Source organism: Dendrobates tinctorius, unplaced genomic scaffold, assembly GCF_039654945.1.
Source record: "Dendrobates tinctorius isolate UK_male_01 unplaced genomic scaffold, ASM3965494v1 ptg000120l, whole genome shotgun sequence".
Classification (NCBI taxonomy): domain Eukaryota; kingdom Metazoa; phylum Chordata; class Amphibia; order Anura; family Dendrobatidae; genus Dendrobates; species Dendrobates tinctorius.
In genome coordinates this window covers 34,814,603-34,832,558 of record NW_027361788.1, presented here as the reverse complement: position 1 = coordinate 34,832,558, position 17,956 = coordinate 34,814,603, and the positions used below count along the sequence as shown (strand labels likewise).

Below are 17,956 nucleotides of genomic sequence, written 5' to 3'. Positions count from 1 at the left end.
CTAGCCTAGTCGCTTCTCACTAACACTGCCAGCCTAGTCTCTTCTCGCTAACACTGCCAGCCTAGTCGCTTCTCCATAACACTTCTGGCTTGGTCGCTTCTCCCTAACACTGCCAGCCTAGTTGCTCCTCCCTAACACTGCCAGCCTAGTCGCTCCTCCCTAACACTGCCAGCCTAGTCACTTCTTCATAACACTGCCAGCCTAGTCACTTCTTCATAACACTGCCAGCCTAGTTGCTTCTTGCTAACACTGCCAGCCTAGTCACTTCTTCATAACACTGCCAGCCTAGTCACTTCTTCATAACACTGCCAGCCTAGTTGCTTCTTGCTAACACTGCCAGCCTAGTCACTTCTTCATAACACTGCCAGCCTAGTTGTGTCACGAAGTGACTGGCCCTGTGTGACACAACCCAGGAAGCAAAGGCACACCGGGGACACAATTACAACGGTGTGCCCTGCGATAGGCAATGGGGAAATGGACACCTCCTGCACTCTCCTGAGGCTGTGCCCTGGTCTATCCTGATGTCACTGTCACAGGGCCCACTGTTGTAATTGTGTCCCCGGTGTTCCCTTGTTTGTTTGTCATTTAGTGACCGACCGCTTGCTTGGCCGTGTCACACAGGGTCAGTCACTTCGTGACAAGTTGCTTCTCACTATCACTGCCAGCATAGACACTTCTCCCTAACACTGCTAGCCTAGTCGCTTCTCACTAACACTGCCAGCCTAGTCTCTTCTCGCTAACACTGCCAGCCTAGTCGCTTCTCCATAACACTTCTGGCTTGGTCGCTTCTCCCTAACACTGCCAGCCTAGTTGCTCCTCCCTAACACTGCCAGCCTAGTCGCTCCTCCCTAACACTGCCAGCCTAGTCGCTTCTCCCTAACACTGCCAGCCTAGTCGCTTCTCCATAACACTGCTAGCCTAGTCGCTCCTCCCTAACACTGCCAGCCTAGTCGCTCCTCCCTAACACTGCACAGCCTAGTCGCTTCTCCATAACACTGCCAGCCTAGTCACTTCTCCCTGACACTGCCAGCCTAGTCGCTCCTCCCTAACACTGCCAGCCTAGTCGCTTCTCCATAACACTGCCAGCCTAGTCATTTCTCCCTAACACTGCCAGCCTAGTCATTTCTCCCTAACATTGCCAGCCTAGTCGCTCCTCCCTAACACTGCCAGCCTAGTCACTCCTCCCTAACACTGCCAGCCTAGTCGCTCCTCCCTAACACTGCCAGCCTAGTCGCTCCTCCCTAACACTGCCAGCCTAGTCGCTTCTCCCTAACACTGCCAGCCTAGTCGCTTCTCCATAACACTGCCAGCCTAGTCGCTCCTCCCTAACACTGCCAGCCTAGTCGCTCCTCCCTAACACTGCCAGCCTAGTCGCTTCTCCATAACACTGCCAGCCTAGTCGCTCCTCCCTAACACTGCCAGCCTAGTCGCTTCTCCATAACACTGCCAGCCTAGTCGCTTCTCCATAACACTGCCAGCCTAGTCGCTCCTCCCTAACACTGCCAGCCTAGTCATTTCTCCCTAACACTGCCAGCCTAGTCGCTCCTCCCTAACACTGCCAGCCTAGTCGCTCCTCCCTAACACTGCCAGCCTAGTCGCTTCTCCATAACACTGCCAGCCTAGTCGCTCCTCCCTAACACTGCCAGCCTAGTCATTTCTCCCTAACACTGCCAGCCTAGTCGCTCCTCCCTAACACTGCCAGCCTAGTCGCTTCTCCCTAACACTGCCAGCCTAGTCGCTTCTCCATAACACTGCCAGCCTAGTCGCTCCTCCCTAACACTGCCAGCCTAGTCGCTCCTCCCTAACACTGCCAGCCTAGTCGCTTCTCCATAACACTGCCAGCCTAGTCGCTCCTCCCTAACACTGCCAGCCTAGTCGCTTCTCCATAACACTGCCAGCCTAGTCGCTCCTCCCTAACACTGCCAGCCTAGTCATTTCTCCCTAACACTGCCAGCCTAGTCGCTCCTCCCTAACACTGCCAGCCTAGTCACTTCTCCCTGACACTGCCAGCTTAGTATATTCTCCCTGACACTGCCAGCTTAGTATCTTCTCCCTAACACTGCCAACCATAGTTGCACTGTTTTTCCTTTGCTTCAGTTTTTGTAAACTTTCCTTGAGATGGTGACTGCGTCTGTAACACATGCGACCGGTGGGCTACTAGATCAGTAGTCTCTTACAGTACTATCTTGGTAATTCTTGTTCCCCTCGTTTTGGGAACATCAGTTAAAATACATCAGATTAATGGATTTTCCAGCCACCCAAGATTAATTCTGATTCTTGTAGCTTCAGGCAATTCTCCGATAAGATGAGCACTTGTAGCCCATCTGCATGTATGATGGGATGGCGGCATTATCCCAGCGGTGACACTTTGTATCGATCTGTTTGTATTGTAGTTACAGGAAACATTGTGCTCTAATCTTTCCCAGGGGGATCAAAGCCAAAAGCTACAAACTTCACCGGAGATTTTGTAATATTTATTATGGATGTGGTAGGTAAAAGGAGGGAAAGGAAGACATTGCCATCTATCAGGGTGCAATCTGTCTTTTTCAGCAGTGCCAGGGGAGCTTAAAGTGGTAGCACTGAATTAGTAACCAGAGCCACACCAGTGGCTGGTATTGCAGTTCATTCCCATGGACGTCAGTATAGCAGAGCTGCAATACTTGATGCAACCCATGGACTGGTACGCCACCGGAAGAAAGCAATTGTTTTTTTTTTTCATCCTGTACTATCCCTTTAAAGGGGTATCTCTTTTTTTTACTTATTTTATGGTATGCTAGAAGGCTACATTGGTATGGTACATAAAATTGCAATGTTCTCTAGATTACTGCCCTCACTCCATTACCCAAATTACTTTGGCCCTCCCATAAGACCAGGTTACACTGTCGTGTACATGCAAAAGTGGTCACAATGCTGCCGTTCTCATAACCTTTATAGTATGGATTAAATTATTAGGCTGAATCAATTCCAGACCAAATATATTCATAAAATGTGATGGCATCCCCTTATAAATGCTAAAATAAATCAGTGCCTGCTGCCACCAGTAGGGGGAGCTCACTGCATACAGTTTTATTATTGAGTTCAATGTATTCAAGAAGCTCCCTCTAGTGGCGGCAGTTGGAATATGATCGTTAATGTTCTCCAGTCCAAACCAACCCAGAGTGCGATTGTATTTCTCCGTTCCTGGTGTCAGATCACCTGTATTTAATAAGGAAATCCTCACCCGTGAACAGTGTATCTCTGTGTATATTCTATTCTATATTTCTTTTATCTAATAACAACTTAGGATTGTATTTCCTTATAACTCAATCTTGCATCGTTCCACTATTATTCCTCCTAGAAATCAATAATAAAATGTTACCATTCCCCGTATCAAGGAGGCATGTTCCCTTAGAGCCAGCTCTGATTGGACAGTGGCAGAGTGTGAACAGACACGCCCCCAGCTTGTAACATCTTGGCCTTACTATACTCAAACATTTCCAGGAGGAATAACAGAGGAAAGGCAGCACATAGAGTTTTAAGATTTGATGTTCTGGAATTTTTTTTTCATAGAGAATACAAATATTTAGCAAAATAGATGTGAATTGGCGTAGAAGGCTGACATGATGGATAAGGTGGACATCCCTTTAAGACCCTGTGCTGTAGGATGTCACATGAGGGGCTCTGACTTTCATAGGATAGATTTTGATGCCTCCACCACATGCCTGTGTACATGATACCCCACAGCTGTCGTCTCTCGTGGCGCTGAATGCACACAGGGAAACTCTCCCTGGATATCTGAGCCCGGAGATCGCTCTGCTGCGCTGCGAAGTCTTTAATATAAAGTCCTGACCGGGATTTTTATAACTTCTTTACTATTATTTACACGTTTTCCTTTACTGCAAGCAACGCGATCATTGTGATTAGAGATGGGGAATACGTAAGTCAATATAGAAGGGTATATGAAGTCCGGGACCACCACTGGGTGCACTGTCCTCCATGCTGACGCCAGTTATTACAATCATTGATCACACTCCACGTTATTATGGAGCGCTGTAAGGGGTTAACACCCAAAACAAGACACTGCTACTGTGGATGCAATTAACAGTGCCCTATCAGGAGTGCAGGAAGCAGAGCTCGGTACTACTGTTTGTAGGGCTCTCCCTGTCAGGAGTGCAGGAAGCTGAGATCAGTGTTGCTGTTTGTAGGGCTCTCCCTGTCAGGAGTGCAGAAAGCAGAGCTCAGCACTGCTGTTTGTAGGGCTCTCCCTGTCAGGAGTGCAGGAAGCTGAGGTCAGTATGGCTGTTTGCAGGGCTCTCCCTGTCAGGAGTGCAGGAAGCTGAGATCAATGTTGCTGTTTGTAAGGCTCTCCCTGTCAGGAGTGCAGGAAGCTGAGGTCAGTGTGGCTGTTTGTAGTGCTCTCCCTGTCAGGAGTGCAGGAAGCTGAGGTCAGTGCAGCTGTTTGTAGAGCTCCCCCTGTCAGGAGTGCAGGAAGCTGAGATCAGTGCTACTGTTTGTAGGGCTCTCCCTGTCAGGCCTGCAGGAAGCTGAGATCAGTGTGGCTGTTTGTAGGGCTCTTTCTGTCAGGAATGCAGGAAGCTGAGGTCAGTGTGGCTGTTTGTAGGGCTCTCCCTGTCAGGAGTGCAGGAAGCTGAGGTCAGTGCAGCTGTTTGTAGGGCTCCCCCTGTCAGGAGTGCAGGAAGCTGAGATCAGTGCTGCTGTTTGTAGGGCTCTCCCTGTCAGGAGTGCAGGAAGCTGAGGTCAGTCCAGCTGTTTGTAGGGCTCCCCCTGTCAGGCGTGCAGGAAGCTGAGATCAGTGCGGAAGTTTGCAGGGCTCTCACTATGTAGCTTTCCCAGTGATGTGGAAGGTTAGCTCTGAAAGCTGCTGCTATACCATCCAATTTCCTTGCGGGTCAGTCTGGTCTCTACTGCAACTAGAGGTAAGATCTCAGTTGGTCTCCTGTTTGCTTAGTTGCATCGTTTTGTGCTAATCAGTTTCTTAATTTCTTTTTTTAATCTTTTACATACAAATAGTTTGTGTCTTCCCTTTGCCACCACTAGGGGAAGCTTAATGTGTGCAGATTTCCTATTGAGTTCAGTGTATGCACAGTATCCTCCTGAGCTCCCTCTAGTGGTGGCTGCAGGCAAACATCATTTTGTCATTTAACTGTCTATGCTGGGGATCTGGAGCTTTGTGTCAGAAAATGAAGCATATTACAACTACGTAATACAACAGTCTTCATCACTATGAACCTTTTTCTATGGATTCTTGTTACCCAAGACAGGTCCAGTTGCAGAATTGCTGAGCGCAGGCTGGACTGTGCAGAGCTGGTGCAGCACTTTTACTATTGTCACACGTAAATCTTCATGTGTCTGATGTGTCCTGTCATCTCACATCACTTCTGAATACTTTTCACCACTCTGCAGAATTTCTAGAAAACAATGGATTTCCAACATTGTGTTATACTGTTGCTATAATATACTGGCATGACATGAAACCAGGGCCCTGTGTCAAAATTAATAATGGCCCCAATGCCTGTATAATAGTCACTGGTGAACCCACCATAGAGACAGATCGCATGTCTTAGGCTGGTTTCACACTTGCGTTTTTTTTGCGCTGTATTTTAGCGCTAAAAAATGCATGCGTTTTTTCCCCTATATTTTGCATGGGATGCGCTTATGTGCGCATACACATGCGTTTGTATGCGTTTTTACGCACATGCGTTTTTTGTGGTGTGCGCTCGGGCGAACAAATTGCATCCTGTTGCATTTTTTGGGCATCCGACTTGCCTCAAAAAAACGCATGCGCGTGCAATGCGTTTTTTTACAGCAAGACACCCATTATAAGTCTATGGGTGCGCATATGTGCGCATTGGCATGCTCATGTATGCGTTTTTTTGCGCATGCGTTTTTTTGTTGACCATTAGTTAGACAATGGAAATTAGGGGTTTGGGTTAGAGTTAGGGTTAGTTAAGGGGGTTTAGGGTTAGGGTTTGGGTTAGGGTTAGTATGGTTTGGTTAAGGGTTAGGGTTTAGGGTTAGTTAGGGTTTAGGGTTAGGGTTTGGTTAAGGGTTAGGGTTAGAGTTAGTATGGGTTGGTTAAGGGTTAGGGTTAGGGTATGGTTTGGTTAAGGGTTAGGGTTAGGGTCAGGGTTAGGGTTAGTAAAGTCATGGTTTGGGTTAGTGTGAGGGGCCAACTAATGTTGGGAAAAAAACGCAAACACGGTAAAAACGCACTAAAAACGCATACAAACGCATAAAAACGCTGCGTTTTTTTCATGCATGCTCATAAAAATGCTTGAAAAAAAGCAGCATTTGTATGCGTTTTTTCCATGCGTTTTTTTGCGGGAAAAACGCGCTGCAAAACAAAGCAAGTGTGAAAGTAGCCTTATGGGGGCCCTGCGTAGAACTTTTTCTACTAGCAGTTACCTATTGTCCCCACTAGGGGGAGCTCATTGCATTCAGACGTGTACTTTCATTGGGTTCAATTCTAGCAGTATCATTCATATGTGGTAAGCTCCCCCCTAGTGGTGGTTGAATGCAACAAGAAATGTAATATTTATCCTTCTAGAGAAACATATATAGTATCAGATAAAACTGAAAAAAATTCAAATTATGCAATCAGCACAGATTCTAAACTGGACATCAACGTTAATAATGGTGAAGAAGATCTGACAATGCATTTATTGGAGAGTGAGATCATGTGTTGTAGTTAAATACGCCCCTCTATTTCCTTCATGGACCCCAATATTCTGGCTGATGATATCTACTCTTGTATTTTCCTGCTTTAGTTCACTGTGCTTTAGTGCCTGTGTCAAATGGAGCAAAAAACAATTAGATGTCTCCATAAACAGAATAATAAACACGCAAGAAATACAAAATAAATGCCTGTTTCCTGTCTATAATTGGACCCAGTAAGTGAGGATTGTGTCTGTGCTGCATACAACGATTTCCTTTGTATCATACACGCTGTGTCTCAAGCGTTAGATGAGGAGCTTTATGTATGTGGTGTTTCAGAACAAAGGTTCTCTGCAGCTCAGAAGGTAAGTCCCCGACATCAGCCTGGTGTAGGGTAGGTCCCTGGTGTTAGTCTGGTGTAGGGTAGGTCCCTGGCGTCAGTCTGGTGTAGGGTAGGTCCCTAGTGTAACTCTGGTGTAGGGTAGGTCTTCGGCGTCAATCTGGTGTAGGGTAGGTCCCTAGTGTCACTCTGGTGTAAGGTAGGTCCTCGGCATCAGTCTGGTGTAGGGTAGGTCCCTAGAGTCACTCTGGTGTAAGGCAGGTCCCTGGCATCAGTCTGGTGTAGGGTAGGTCACCGGGGTTAGTCTGGTGTAGGGTTGGTCACTGACGTCATTCTGGTGTAGGGTAGATCCCTGGTGTCACTCTGGTTTAGGGCAGGTTCCCAGCATCAGTCTGGTGTAGGGTAGGTCCCCTTTGTCAGTCTGGTGTTGGGCAGGTCACTGATGTCACTGTGGTGTAAGTTAGGTCCCTGGTGTCACTCTGGTGTAGGGTAGGTCCCCGACATCAGTCATGTCCCCGGTGTCACTATGGTGTAGGGCAGGTCCCCAGCCTCAGTCTGGTGTTGGGCAGTGTTGGGCAGGTCACTGATGTCACTCTGGTGTAAGTTAGGTCCCTGGTGTCACTCTGGTGTAGGGTAGGTCCCCGACATCAGTCATGTCCCCGGTGTCACTATGGTGTAGGGCAGGTCCCCAGCCTCAGTCTGGTGTTGGGCAGTGTTGGGCAGGTCACTGATGTCACTCTGGTGTAAGTTAGGTCCCTGGTGTCACTCTGGTGTAGGGTAGGTCCCCGGCATTAGTCTGGTGTAGAGTTGGTCCCTGACGTCATTCTGGTGTAGGGTAGATCCCTGGTGTCAGTCTGGTTTAGGGCAGGTTCCCAGCATCAGTCTGGTGTAGGGTAGGTCCCCTTTGTCAGTCTGGTGTTGGGCAGGTCACTGATGTCACTGTGGTGTAAGTTAGGTCTCTGGTGTCACTCTGGTGTAGGGTAGGTCCCCGACATCAGTCATATCCCCGGTGTCAGTATGGTGTAAGGCAGGTCCCCAGCCTCAGTCTGGTGTAGAGTAGGTCCAAGATGTCACCCTGGTGTAGGGTAGGTCCCCGGCATCAGCCTGGTGTAGGGTAGGTCCCCGGCATCAGCCTGGTGTAGGGTAGGTCCCCGGCGTCAGCCTGGTATAGGGTAGGTCCCCAGCGTCAGCCTGGTGTAGGGTAGGTCCACGGTGTCAGCCTGGTGTAGTTTAGTTCACTGGTGTCACTTTCATGTAGGGTAGGTCCCTGTCTTCACTCTAGTGTAAGGTAGGTCCTCGGAGTCAGTCTGGTGTAGGGTAGGTCCCTAGTGTCACTCTGGTGTAAGGTAGGTCCATGGGGTCAGTCTAGTGTAGGGTAGGTCCCTAGCATCACTCTGTTGTAAGGTAGGCCCTCAGCGTTAGTCTGGTGTAGGGTTGGTCCCTGACGTCATTCTGGTGTAGGGTAGGTCTCTGGCATCACTCTGCTCTAGGGTAGCTCCCTAGTGTCACTCTGGTGTAGGGTAGGTCCCCGGCATCAGTCAGGTTCTCAGTGTCACTGGTGTAGGGCAGGTCCCCAGTGTCACTGGTGTAGGGTAGGTCCCAGGAATCACTCTGGTGTAGGGCAGGTCTCTGTCTTTAGTCTGTTGTAGGGTAGGTCCCTTGTGTCAGTCCAGTGTCGGGCAGGTCCCAGTGTCCTCCTCTCATCATCTTCTTTCTCCCAGAGTACAGGTGGAGTTTTACGTCAACGAGAACACCTTCAAGGAAAGACTCAAACTCTTCTTCATCAAAAACCAAAGATCAAGTGAGTGTTCCTGCTTTATTATTAGTAATGGGGTCTTTGGGGGTTATGTTTTAACAAGCCCGATGCTTTGTTTTCAGAGGAGTTAAGCTGCCACCTAGGGTGTCCCCATTGACAACACCTGTTCGCATAGCTGACAGTATTAGCGGATATGACGATCCTTACAGCAATGTATGACCATAGTGGGTGGCCTGTCCCAAGTGTCAAAGTATGTCAGACACAGTGCCTGGCTAATAGGATGGGCTATAATTGGGGTCCCCCAACCCCATGTGGTCCTTATAAACCATGTGTAATAGAGAATAATATACTTTGTGACTTATTAGTGATAAGAGGGGTCAATTATTGATAATCTATTTTTTAATTTATGAAAATATTACATCAAAGCGTAGAATGGGTTAACAGCCTGCACCTCTCTCTGTGTCCCCTGGTATATGGCGGAACCTGTGGGGTTATACCACCATCTAGCGGTGCTGAGGAAACAGTGCGGTGTTAGCCGCTGTGCGCGCAATAAATGGGGTAATAATATAGGGATAAGTGCTGATAATAGAGGGATAGATAGATAGATAGATAGATAGATAGATAGATAGATAGATAGATAGATAGATAGATAGATAAGTTATGAAGTTTCCTCCTCTGGATGATTTGTTTGCTTTTATCTCTTTATTTCTATTTTATCTGTTATGCTCCCCTGACTGTAATACCTGTTGTCTTATTATTCTCATTATCTTTAGTATTTCTTAAAAGGTCCTTATTTCATACTCCTTTAAAGGGATATTTAAACAGTAGACAATAGCAAAAATCAGGACCTATTAATGGGATGTGCAGGGGGGTACAGAGAACGGGGGTCCTGCATGTCCAATGAAGCTGCACCCAGGGGAGAAGGGCGGGCGGTGAGTCAGCCATGGAGATTCCTGGCATTATTGCAGTTTGGTAAGTGGTCCTTGTAATGTCTGGGGGTCCATATTATTCTCAGTCCATCCCTGATGAGGAGAGATCTAGAGCTGATTCTCTGGATAGTTGTGCCTTCTGCAGCCAAGATTACCTAAAAATCCCAATTACTATATACAATGTATGTACTGTATGTATGTGTGTGTGTATATATAGTGATACTTGAAGAATAATGCTGCTTTTTTACTTTTCGCCGATGTGTCCTTTATGCAACGTGCACTTTCTCCAGGTCATTTCCACAACAGGTTAACCCCTGTGCTATCATACAGTCCCACGTGCCATGCGTCCTATGACGTCATTGTCGTCATTCACTCTGCGTCTTTCCTAACCTTCAATTCAAGGTAATAATGTATCACAAGAGTGAATTATCCGGCGCCCAGAGCGGCTGAGGAAAGTGTTTGTATTGTCCTTGCTCTTGTTTTCTGTGTGGATACAAGATTAAAGCTCTCACAAGGGGGTAAAGCATCATGGAGGTGACCTACTTCCACCTCCGGAGAACCGGTTGCCATCCCCCGGCAAGGGGCGGCCGGCAGGGTCACAGAGCGGCCTGGTGCGTATTAGGCCTTTGCCAGCTGGTCGTGTTAGGGGTCCTACGGCTCATTCTGTTTCTAGGAAAGCTGGGTGACCCCATCTGTGTGTGGATTGCACAATTGTCCTAGAATCCTCAATGGCAATTTATGCTAAATATAAGGATGTGCCACATGTGCCCACTGATGGCAGCACCACCAATGCCCTGGCTCCTGTGCCCACTGATGGCAATATCACCAATTACCTGGCTACACTACATTAGGTAACAGCAGAACAGAGACTGCAGCTCTGGGTGTAACTGGAGTACAATACATTAGGTAACAGTAGAACAGTGACTGCAGCTCTGGGTGTAACTGGAGTACAATACATTAGGTAACAGTAGAACAGTGACTGCAGCTCTCGGTGTAACTTGCGTACAATACATTAGGCAAGAGCAGAAAAGTGATTGCAGCTCTGGGTGTAACTGGAGTACAGTACATTAGGTAAGATCTGAACAGTGACTGTAGCTCTGGCTGTAACAGGAGTATAATACATTAGGTAAGAGCAGAACGGTGACTGCAGCTCTGGGTGTAACTGGACTACAATGCATTAGGTAAAAGCAGAACAGTGACTGCAGATCTTGGTGTAACTGGAGTACAATACATTAGGCAACAGCAGAACAGTGACTGCAGCTCTGGGTGTAACTGGAGTACAACTACATTAGGTAACAGCAGAACAGTGACTGCAGCTCTGGGAGTAACTGGAGTACAATACATTAGGTAACAGCAGAACCGTGACTGCAGATCTGGCTGTAACTGGAGTACAATACATTTGGTAATAACAGAACAGTGACTGCAGATCTGGGTGTAACTGGAGTACACTACATTAGGTAACAGCAGAACAGTGACTTCAGCTCTGGGTGTAACAGGAGTACAATACATAAGGTAACAGCAAAACAGTGACTGCAGCTCTGGGTGTAACAGGAGTACATTAGGTAACAGGAGAACAGTGACTGCAGATCTGGGTGTAACTGGAGTACAATACATTAGGTAACAGCCGAACAGTGACTGCAGCTCTGGGTGTAACTTGAGTACAATACATTTGGTAAGATCTGAACAGTGACTGCAGCTCTGACTGTAACAGGAGTATAATACATTAGGTAAGAGCAGAATGGTGACTGCAGCTCTGGGTGTAACTGGATTACAATACATTAGTTAAAAGCAGAACAGTGACTGCAGCTCTGGGAGTAACTGGAGTACAATACATTAGATAACAGCAGAACAGTGACAGCAGCTCCGGGTGCAACAGGAGTATAATACACTAGATGGTGGCCCGATTCTATCGCATCGGGTATTTTAGAGTCTCTGTTAAATTAAAAAATAGTTATATACTCACCTTCCGATGACCGCCGGACTCTTTCTCTCCTCTCATCACGCTCCCGGCATCTTCTGGTTCCAGTAATGCTTAGCGAGAAGGGTTGAAGATGACGTCACTCTCGCGAGAGTGCGACGTCATCAGCGGTGTTTCGCGCAAAGCATTACTGGAATCGGAAAATGCCGGGAGCGTGATGAGAGGAGAGAAAGAGTCCGGCGGTCATCGGAAGGTGAGTATATAACTATTTTTTAATTTAACAGAGACTCTACAATACCCGATGCGATAGAATCGGGCCACCATCTAGTTACAGTATATTTGTGCACTGTAAAGCCCATAGTACGGTATCATTTTGTGCACTGTATTGCAGAATTTATGTGAGCATAGTACAGTATATTATTTGTGCACTATATGATAGCAAGTAAATGGGCATTGTTCAATATATTGAGCACTGTATGGAAGTATTTATATAAGTATTGTACAGTATAGTATTGTGCGCTCTGTGGTGGTATGTACATTGGCATTGTACGGTATATTTTTGCAGACTGTATGGCGGTATGTACATAGGTATTGTACGGTATATTTTCGGTGTATAGCGGAGGCACCTGTCCCATTGGTGCTGTTGGGTGGTATGTAAACTGGGCAGGGCACAGTTCCACGCTGGCGACTCTCTAGGTGACCGTGTGTGAGTGTGGAGGACAGTCCACGGTAATCTCATTGCCTGCATATTGCAGGATGTTTCCGTGGCCTGGTCGGCTGCCGCTCTCCGTGGTGCTGGACATTTCCATAGTAATATTCTGGGAGAGAATTTGGGCAGATTCACCCTGGGCAATGACGATTACACAGATTAGGATCAGGTCGGCCCCTTTTCGTGGGCTCCCTTAAGGAAGAACCTTGAACAAGCAGTGACCCCTCTTATCCAGAATATGGGGGGTATTTATGTGAACCCCTATTGTGAAGCTGTCGGTTTCTTTAAACTATCCTGAAGCTATCAGAGCATGCTGGGAGTTGTAGTTTGGAAGTATGGCCTGCAGCCTGCGCTTCTCCAGCCAGTGTCCGAGTTCGGGGCTATCAGGGGTCCGGCTGGGGTATGCGGCTCACAATGACCTGTGACCTTTTCTCTCCAGGTCTCCGAATCCGACTCTTCAATTTCTCTCTGAAGCTGCTCTCCTGCCTCCTGTACATCGTGCGAGTGCTGCTGGATGACCCAACGCACGGAATCGGATGGTGAGAAGGCGCCCAGCGTCGTAACTGGCGGGTGTGGACTGGGGGTCGTGTGTCCTTGGTACTGGGGGGGCACTGACGAGTCGCTCGGCCAGGATTTGTTGCTCGGCCAGGAGTTGTGTGGTGTTGGGAATTTTGGCTGCGACTGTAATGCAGCCCACCAGTGCCGAGTCACAAGTGGCTCTATATCTATGGGTGCAGAAATTGTGCACTGTATGGCGGTATTTATATAAGCATTGTTCAGTATATTATTTGTGCACTGTATGGCGGTATTTATATAAGCATTGTTCAGTATATTATTTGTGCACTGTATGGCGGTATTTATATAAGCATTGTTCGGTATATTATTTGTGCACTGTATGGCGGTATTTATATAAGCATTGTTCGGTATATTATTTGTGCACTGTATGGCGGTATTTACATAAGCATTGTTCGGCATATTATTTGTGCACTGTATGGCGGTATTTACATAAGCATTGTTCGGTATATTATTTGTGCACTGTATGGCGGTATTTACATAAGCTTTGTTCGGTATATTATTTGTGCACTGTATGGCGGTATTTATATAAGCATTGTTCGGTATATTATTTGTGCACTGTATGGCGGTATTTACATAAGCTTTGTTCGGTATATTATTTGTGCACTGTATGGCGGTATTTACATAAGCATTGTTTGGTATATTATTTGTGCACTGTATGGCGGTATTTACATAAGCATTGTTCGGTATATTATTTGTGCACTGTATGGCGGTATTTACATAAGCATTGTTCGGTATATTATTTGTGCACTGTATGGCGGTATTTACATAAGCTTTGTTCGGTATATTATTTGTGCACTGTATGGCGGTATTTATATAAGCATTGTTCGGTATATTATTTGTGCACTGTATGGCGGTATTTACATAAGCTTTGTTCGGTATATTATTTGTGCACTGTATGGCGGTATTTACATAAGCATTGTTTGGTATATTATTTGTGCACTGTATGGCGGTATTTACATAAGCATTGTTCGGTATATTATTTGTGCACTGTATGGCGGTATTTACATAAGCATTGTTCGGTATATTATTTGTGCACTGTATGGCGGTATTTACAAAAGCTTTGTTCGGTATATTATTTGTGCACTGTATGGCGGTATTTATATAAGCATTGTTTGGTATATTATTTGTGCACTGTATGGCGGTATTTATATAAGCATTGTTTGGTATATTATTTGTGCACTGTATGGCGGTATTTACATAAGCTTTGTTTGGTATATTATATGTTCTGTATGGCGGTATTTATCCCCGTTCCTCTATTTATTTTATTATGCTTTGGTTTCTGGAGAGACTTTTGATTTGAATGAATGTGCCCGAAATACAAATTTTTGGAAATTTGGGGACCTTGAATAGAAATCATAAAATTAAAGGGGTTGTCCATGGTTCATGTCTGATATTACAGTTTGGGTCCATTGAAGCGAATGGTTACTGAGCTGCAATACTGCACACAGCCTGTGAATAGGGTAGTGCTACTTTTTGAAGAAAGCAGGCAGGTTTTTCAAAATAGACAACCCCTTTAATCATACTAGTTAGTTACGGCAGACGGGTATGGGTATGTACATATTTTATATATAGTATATATACTGTATATCTGTAGTGTTATACATGATAATTTTTTTACCTTTCAGCTGGAATTGTGAGAAGCATAGCTACACAGCGAAATCACTTAATGACAGTATTAATTGGTGAGTGTCCACAGGGGAGGTAATGACTGCGTCCGCAGGGAAGGTATTGACTGCATCCACAAGAGAGGTACTGATTGCGTCCGCAGAAGCGGTACTGACTGTGCCTGCAGAGGTAGTACTGACTGCGCCCGCAGAGGCGGTACTGACTGCGCCCGCAGAGGCGGTACTGACTGTGCCTGCAGAGGCAGTACTGACTGCGCCCTCAGAGGCGGTACTGACTGCGCCCTCTGAGGCAGTAATGACTGTGCCTGCAGAGGCAGTACTGACTGCGCCCTCAGAGGCGGTACTGACTGCGCCCGCAGAGGCGGTAATGACTGTGCCCGCAGAGGCGGTACTGACTGCGCCCGCAGAGGCGGTACTGACTGCGCCCTCTGAGGCGGTAATGACTGTGCCTGCAGAGGCAGTACTGACTGCGCCCTCAGAGGCGGTACTGACTGCGCCCGCAGAGGCGGTAATGACTGTGCCTGCAGAGGTGGTACTGACTGCGCCCGCAGAGGCGGTAATGACAGTGCCTGCAGAGGTGGTACTGACTGCGCCCGCAGAGGCGGTACTGACTGCGCCCGCAGAGGCGGTACTGACTGCGCCCGCAGAGGCGGTACTGACTGCGCCCTCAGAGGCGGTACTGACTGCGCCCGCAGAGGCGGTAATATCTGTGCCTGCAGAGGCAATACTGACTGCGCCCTCAGAGGCGGTACTGACTGCGCCCTCAGAGGTGGTACTGACTGCGCCCGCAGAGGCGGTAATGACAGTGCCTGCAGAGGTGGTACTGACTGCGCCCGCAGAGGTGGTACTGACTGCGCCCGCAGAGGCGGTACTGACTGCGCCCGCAGAGGCGGTACTGACTGCGCCCTCAGAGGCGGTACTGACTGCGCCCGCAGAGGCGGTAATATCTGTGCCTGCAGAGGCAGTACTGACTGCGCCCTCAGAGGCGGTACTGACTGCGCCCTCTGAGGCAGTAGTGACTGTGCCTGCAGAGGCAGTACTGACTGCGCCCTCAGAGGCGGTACTGACTGCGCCCGCAGAGGCGGTAATGACTGCGGCCGCAGAGGCGGTACTGACTGCGCCCGCAGAAGCGGTACTGACTGCGCCCTCTGAGGCGGTAATGACTGTGCCTGCAGAGGCAGTACTGACTGCGCCCTCAGAGGCGGTACTGACTGCGCCCGCAGAGGCGGTAATGACTGTGCCTGCAGAGGTGGTACTGACTGCGCCCGCAGAGGCGGTACTGACTGCGCCCGCAGAGGCGGTACTGACTGCGCCCGCAGAGGCGGTAATGACTGTGCCTGCAGAGGCGGTACTGACTGCGCCCGCAGAGGCGGTAATGACTGTGCCCGCAGAGGCGGTACTGACTGCGCCCGCAGAGGCGGTAATGACTGTGCCCGCAGAGGCGGTACTGACTGCGCCCGCAGAGGCGGTACTGACTGCGCCCTCAGAGGCGGTACTGACTGCGCCCGCAGAGGCGGTAATGACTGTGCCTGCAGAGGCGGTACTGACTGCACCCGCAGAGGCGGTAATGACTGTGCCTGCAGAGGTGGTACTGACTGCGCCCGCAGAGGCGGTAATGACTGTGCCTGCAGAGGCGGTACTGACTGCGCCCGCAGAGGCGGTACTGACTGCGCCCGCAGAGGTGGTACTGACTGCGCCTGCAGAGGTGGTACTGACTGCGCCCTCAGAGGCGGTAATGACTGTGCCTGCAGAGGCGGTACTGAATGCGCCCGCAGAGGCGGTACTGACTGTGCCTGCAGAGGTGGTACTGACTGCGCCCGCAGAGGCGGTAATGACTGTGCCTGCAGAGGCGGTACTGACTGCGCCCGCAGAGGCGGTACTGACTGCGCCCTCAGAGGCGGTAATGACTGTGCCTGCAGAGGCGGTACTGACTGCGCCCGCAGAGGCGGTAATGACTGTGCCTGCAGAGGCAGTACTGACTGCGCCCTCAGAGGCGGTACTGACTGCGCCCGCAGAGGCGGTAATGACTGTGCCTGCAGAGGCGGTACTGACTGCGCCCGCAGAGGCGGTAATGACTGTGCCTGCAGAGGCGGTAATGACTGTGCCTGCAGAGGCAGTACTGACTGCGCCCTCAGAGGCGGTACTGACTGCGCCCGCAGAGGCGGTAATGACTGTGCCTGCAGAGGCGGTACTGACTGCGCCCGCAGAGGCGGTAATGACTGTGCCTGCAGAGGCAGTACTGACTGCGCCCTCAGAGGCGGTACTGACTGCGCCCGCAGAGGCGGTAATGACTGTGCCTGCAGAGGCGGTACTGACTGCGCCCGCAGAGGCGGTACTGACTGCGCCCGCAGAGGCGGTAATGACTGTGCCTGCAGAGGCGGTACTGACTGCGCCCTCAGAGGCGGTAATGACTGTGCCTGCAGAGGCGGTACTGAATGCGCCCGCAGAGGCGGTACCGCCTGCGGTGACCAGATTGCATGTTCTATACGCAGTCCGTAATCCTATATTGATCACCGATGTCCCATCTTCTTGCAGGGATCCCATCATTTGGGTGGAGAGGAGTACACTGCTCTGGGCAATTCAGGTATGCAGAGTTTGCCAGTGTTTTCCATGGGGTTCTTTTATTTTGGGCGGAGTTCCTCTTTACTATGAGCGCTCATTCTCCCTCTAACCCAAGGATTTCTCAGCAGAAGCCTCGGATCCAGATTTGCATTTCATCAGCCTGTTGACCCGTTTGTTGTACCGGGAGCTGGCGGCTTACAGACCGACATTTCCTTCCTTCACTATCGTCCTAGTTAATCCCATCATGTAGGAAATCCACAAAGAAGTCGCCAGGACGTGACCGGACTATTAATGCCGCCACTCCGTACTGGTATTTCCCAATAACGCTGCTTCTTTTCACCTTCCAGGTCACGGTGGCCATCATCAGTTTCCTAGAGACGATGCTTCTGATGTATCTCAGCTATAAGGTAAGCGCAGGCTACAGGACGGGCATAGTGACCCCGCGTGGGTTTGGGGTCCTGCGGCATCTTATCCAACTTAAAGCTCATTCATAAATTTCCAGGAGGAACAGCAGAGGCAACATATGGACCAAAGGGACCACCCAGGTCTCTCAAGGCTCCAGGTTCTGCAAACCCTACACCCATTTTAATTGTGCCCCAGATTTGTCTCATCTGCCACCTAGTGGTGGAGTTTTATCACCTACAGCCTAGCTCTAGCCTGTGTTTTACTGATCCTCTTCTCTAGTCACATCCAAAGCAGTATTCAAAATTATGCTTTTCTTTGCGCAAGCCTTAGCATAAAAATACCCAAGGGCGCCAAAAATGTTCTGCAGCATCTGACACATCTCATTCATTCTGCATTGATCCTTGATTTTGCCTCGGTCAATGGCTTTGGTGAATCAGTGAATGAATGGTGAATGATGGAGTCTGTGTTCCCTTAAAGGGATT

General features: G+C 48.8%; 1 protein-coding gene across 9 annotated transcripts in view; it reads left to right on the top strand.

Moving 5' to 3' along the window:
• Positions 1–17,956, top strand: part of KCNT1 (potassium sodium-activated channel subfamily T member 1) — a 275,208-nt gene that overhangs the window by 187,863 nt on the left and 69,389 nt on the right. For all 9 annotated transcript variants that reach the window (XM_073541141.1, XM_073541139.1, XM_073541140.1 and 6 more), the window contains 5 exons: positions 8,716–8,795; positions 12,746–12,845; positions 14,508–14,564; positions 17,043–17,091; positions 17,417–17,476. In XM_073541141.1, the coding sequence (XP_073397242.1) occupies positions 8,716–8,795; positions 12,746–12,845; positions 14,508–14,564; positions 17,043–17,091; positions 17,417–17,476 (346 nt within the window). The remainder of the gene's footprint in view (positions 1–8,715; positions 8,796–12,745; positions 12,846–14,507; positions 14,565–17,042; positions 17,092–17,416; positions 17,477–17,956) is intronic.